Source organism: Triticum dicoccoides, chromosome 1A (assembly GCF_002162155.2).
Source record: "Triticum dicoccoides isolate Atlit2015 ecotype Zavitan chromosome 1A, WEW_v2.0, whole genome shotgun sequence".
Lineage (NCBI taxonomy): Eukaryota > Viridiplantae > Streptophyta > Magnoliopsida > Poales > Poaceae > Triticum > Triticum dicoccoides.
Window position 1 is genome coordinate 593,807,642 of NC_041380.1, and position 4,330 is coordinate 593,811,971.

The window sequence follows — 4,330 nt, forward strand, 5'->3', positions numbered from 1 at the left end:
ATTTTTCTCAGATTTTTGGTTTTTCAAAAAATAAATAAGAAATACAGGAATAGGCTGAGAATTCAAAACAATTCAAGAATACAAGAATTGCTAGTTAATTCATAAAATGATCATGATTTTGTTTTATTTTTATTAATTAAAAAATGTTGAGAAAATAGAAAATTAAAAATTTTAAAATATTCCTAAATAAAAAACTTAACGAAATTAAAAAAATATCCGTGGATTTCAATTTTATTATCGAATTTAAAATAATGTTCAAAAATTGGATTTTTTTAAAGAATTGGAAAACGTCCTGGAATTTCAAAAAATCATGTATTCACAAACGTAAAGATCAAAAAATTGTTCGTGAATATGAAAAATATGCATGAATTTTAAGAAGTTTGTGTATTTGAATAATATTTTCCAGTTTGAAGAAGTACATAAAAAATAACTAGCAAAAAATGCGGAAAAACAGTGGTTTGTTACAGTACTCAAAACGGGCGCCCAACGGTTTGCTATAGTACTTGCCTCTAAGGCCGGCCCACACTCACCTGTTGTGAGCGATCGATGCGATAACACTCGCAGCAGGCAATACATAGCATTCCCGCAATGTCTGCCTCTTCTCTGCTCATATCTGATGTTCCACTACTACAAAGTCATTGGAGACCACCAACCCCATATGCCTCTAATACAAACTTTAAATTCAAGACTCTCATTCTTTTTTCTTTTTGAGAAACTTTCAATCTATTCACAATCAATTATGGTTGTATTGATTACACCAGAGGTAATAAAAATTACAAACTGGTTTCTGGACCACCTAGTGAGAACTACAAACGCTGAAATAAGCCGAAGACACGGCGCCGTCATCGCCCCCATCGGAAGCTGGAAAACTATTGTAGTAGACATTTTAAAAGTCATCGTGTAGTGCAAGATTATGTTTTTGATTTTTTTTATTATTTGCACAAATTTTAGTTATCTAGAATGAAGATCGGACAAATTAACAAATTTCAGGTGAACCTTTGTTTCTGGAAAGGTTTCTAAAAATGGAGAACCTCAAAACAAGATGAAAATGTTGGTTCCACACTTGAGCAGAACAATTGTAGTGTTTGTTGTGAGAGTTTAGGAAATTATGCAGTTTGTCACCGTCTCAGCGTCAGATCAACTAGTAGACAAGGAACTACTTCCTCCCCTCATTATTACACGATGTTTTGAATATTTTAATATAGATTATATACAAACTAAAATGAGTGAACAAACATACTAAAATGCATTTATAAACATCCGATTAAGATAAAGTTAGAAATATTATAATAGTTAACAAAGGGAGAAACATATTTCGTGGAGCCTACCAATCAGCATAACTGAATATTTTATATGTCACATATTTTGTCTTACTCGACTGCAAATTAGCTCATTTTAAGCTACTTTTACAAATTTGTTCATCGAATCTAAAAGTTATTCGTCTTGCTACGAAAGGTTCATCGAGTAAATTTTTTAATATTGCCTTGGTGCACTGGTTCAGTTGTATAAATTTCTTTGTATGGATCTTTAGAAATTAGTCCCTCTGTTTTTAAATATAAGTCTTCTTAAAGATTTTAAAGCATGTATATAGACATATTTTTACAGCGTAGATTCATTCATTTTTTTATATGTAGTCTGTATTAAAATCTTTAAAATGACTAATATTTAGGAATCGGAGGAAGTAGACGATACTATAAGCATTGCTGCAGGAATTGGTTGCGCTGCCAAGAAATGTTTGAGAGAATTGATCATACAGGGATTACTCAGCCGGAAGTTAGAATAAATGCTCAACATATTACTGCAAGTAACGAAAACAAAGATGGTGTCAGATTCGTCTCACGGGGCAGGGAGGGTTTGGATGACCGAAAAGAGAAACTGCTAGTACGAACAGAGTAGCGGCACATGCTCGCTTGCTTGTGCATTGAGATGATGTCAGCGGCCGAACTCCGCCACACATGAAGGGGAGCCAGCGACGACGACGACCGCGGACACGTGCAGCACGACGCGGCACCGCATGGCAACGCGCACCGTGCGCCGCCCGTAGAGCCCGCCGAGCACGCTCACCTTGCCGTCCATGGCCGTGCGGCTGGTGAGCCACACCTCGCCGCGGCCGAACAGCACCTCCCCGACCACGGCTGGGGCGACCCTGTCGACGAACACGTCCATGCTGCCGCGCACTCGGCTGGCACTCCGTGCCGACGACTCCCCTGGCGGCGCGCTCCCGAGGCCCACGCGGTCCGGCACGCCGTCCAGGAAGATCTCCGTCGTGCTAGCTCCGAAGCGCATGGACGCGTAGTTTGGATTCCGGATCATGATCCAAGCGGCCAGCGTCGCGTTGATCCGCAGCGGCGGGCGGCCGTCGGGAACCGCCGCGAACCCCACGTGGAAGCGCTCCACGGTGACGGAGTCCATGGTCAGGTCAGGGTCCCGGACCCGCAGCACGGTGAGCGACAGGACGAGGATCACCACGGCGGCCAACGCGGCGAGCGCGGCCAGGCCGCAGCACGCGCACCGCAGAAGCCGGGTCCGGTGGGCAGGAGCAGGACTCGCCGCATCGCCGGCATGCCCGTCCTCGGTGTCGGCGTGGACGACGGCCTTGGACTTAGTCTTGGCCTTGGCGCCGTCATAGAGGACGGCGGGCTCGGAGGAACCTTTCTTGCTGGGTTTCGTGGGCGTGGCGTCCGCCATGAGTTGTGTGTCGTGTGTGTCGTGTGTGGCGTGGCATGGCACCGGGCCACTGGCGAAGTGGGAATAGCCGCCGGGCTCGAACGGCGGGGCGGTTGGGCGCTGGGGGATTTATGGCGGGTAGCCGTCGCAGGCGGCTGGTGCAATTGATCTGGTGGTTGGAGGTCGCACTCGGGACGCCATTTTCGTATGGCGAGCTTGAATTCGGTCAATGAGTGCGGTGGACACTGCTAACCGCTCGCGTCGCTGCAGTCGACGGGTTGACATGGACACGACCAGTACCTTCATGACTGAGCTGCTTTGCGCTCCCTGAGGGCTTGTTCGGTTAATCCTCTCCCCAAGAGGATTGAAGGGGATTGGCAAGGATTGATTTGTATTTTGACTTATAAGAGGTTTAAATCCCCCTCAAACCCCTTCAATCCACTCGGATTCGCACGCAACCGAACAAGGCTTGAGAGGGGCAGCCCAACTGAGAGCACGAAATTCATCCTCGGCCTTGCTTCTCGCATTTACTTCAAATTTTGGACACCCCTCAAAAACAGAACTTCAAATTTTGGACCAAGCTGCTTTGCGCTCCCTTACACTGACGCGCCCAGACGGACGCGGCCCATAACTGATCTTTCCATTAGATTTTTCTTCTTTCATTCAGATGTATTTTTTTACTACTCTACTTTTAAAATTTTAAATTCATTTATATTTCGAAATATTATAAATACATATATATTAAAATTTAATTTACTTCAAATTTTAAAAGCGCTCGTTACGCATTTACAAAAAGTTCAAGTAGTGTAAAAAATGTTTGTTCTCAGAAATCTTAGAAATTTTTGTATCATTAAAAATATGTTTCTGACATTTAAAATATGAAAAAATAATTAGAAAGTTTCTTCATGACATTTCAAACAATTAAAATTGTGAAAATTTCTTCTAATGGGTTATAAAAAGTATTCATGTCATTCAGAAACATTATTCATCACATTCAAAATATTCATGCATTTCAAATATATGTTAATACTCCCTACGTCCGGAAATACTTGTCATCAAAATGGATAAAAGGAGATGTATCTAGACGTATTTTAGTTCAAGATACATCTCTCTTTATCCATTTTGATAACAAGTATTTTGGGACGGAGGGAGTACCATTATTAAAAATATATTATACAATGTAAAAGATGCTCACATAATTCAATAGAAATTTTCTGACACCTAAAAAATGTTTGCACATTTTTAAGAACTACTCATGAAGTTTATGATTAATATTAAGTACATGTCCAAATATTTTAACCATTTATTCAAAAAATATCGAATGTGCACTTAAAAATATCAAATGTGTATCTAAAAAAGAAACAAAGAAAACCAAAGTAACTAAAAGAAACAAAGAAAACCAAAGTACAATGAAAAATGAAAGAAATCATTTTTCAAGAACAAATGAAAACCAAACTTATAACAATGAAAAAAGAAAAACGGAACTGATGAAGAAAAACCAAAAAATGAAATCAAAGGAAAAATAAAGAAAATAAAAAACCTAGTAAAAACAAAAAACGAATTGGAGAGATCCAGTGGAAACAATAAAACCGGAGGAAAATCAAAGGGAAAAATGAGAATCAGAGAAAACCGTTGAAAAAATAAAGAAACCCGAAAGATAAAG

The 4,330-nt window shown here is 40.7% G+C and overlaps 1 protein-coding gene across 1 annotated transcript; it reads right to left on the reverse strand.

The window, feature by feature from the left end:
- Nucleotides 1-1,744: 1,744 nt before the first annotated feature.
- LOC119293911 lies at nt 1,745-2,766 on the reverse strand. The gene has a single exon (XM_037572239.1). The coding sequence runs from the start codon at nt 2,686-2,688 to the stop codon at nt 1,933-1,935; it is 756 nt and encodes a 251-aa protein (XP_037428136.1). The 5' UTR covers nt 2,689-2,766; the 3' UTR covers nt 1,745-1,932.
- Nucleotides 2,767-4,330: the final 1,564 nt, after the last annotated feature.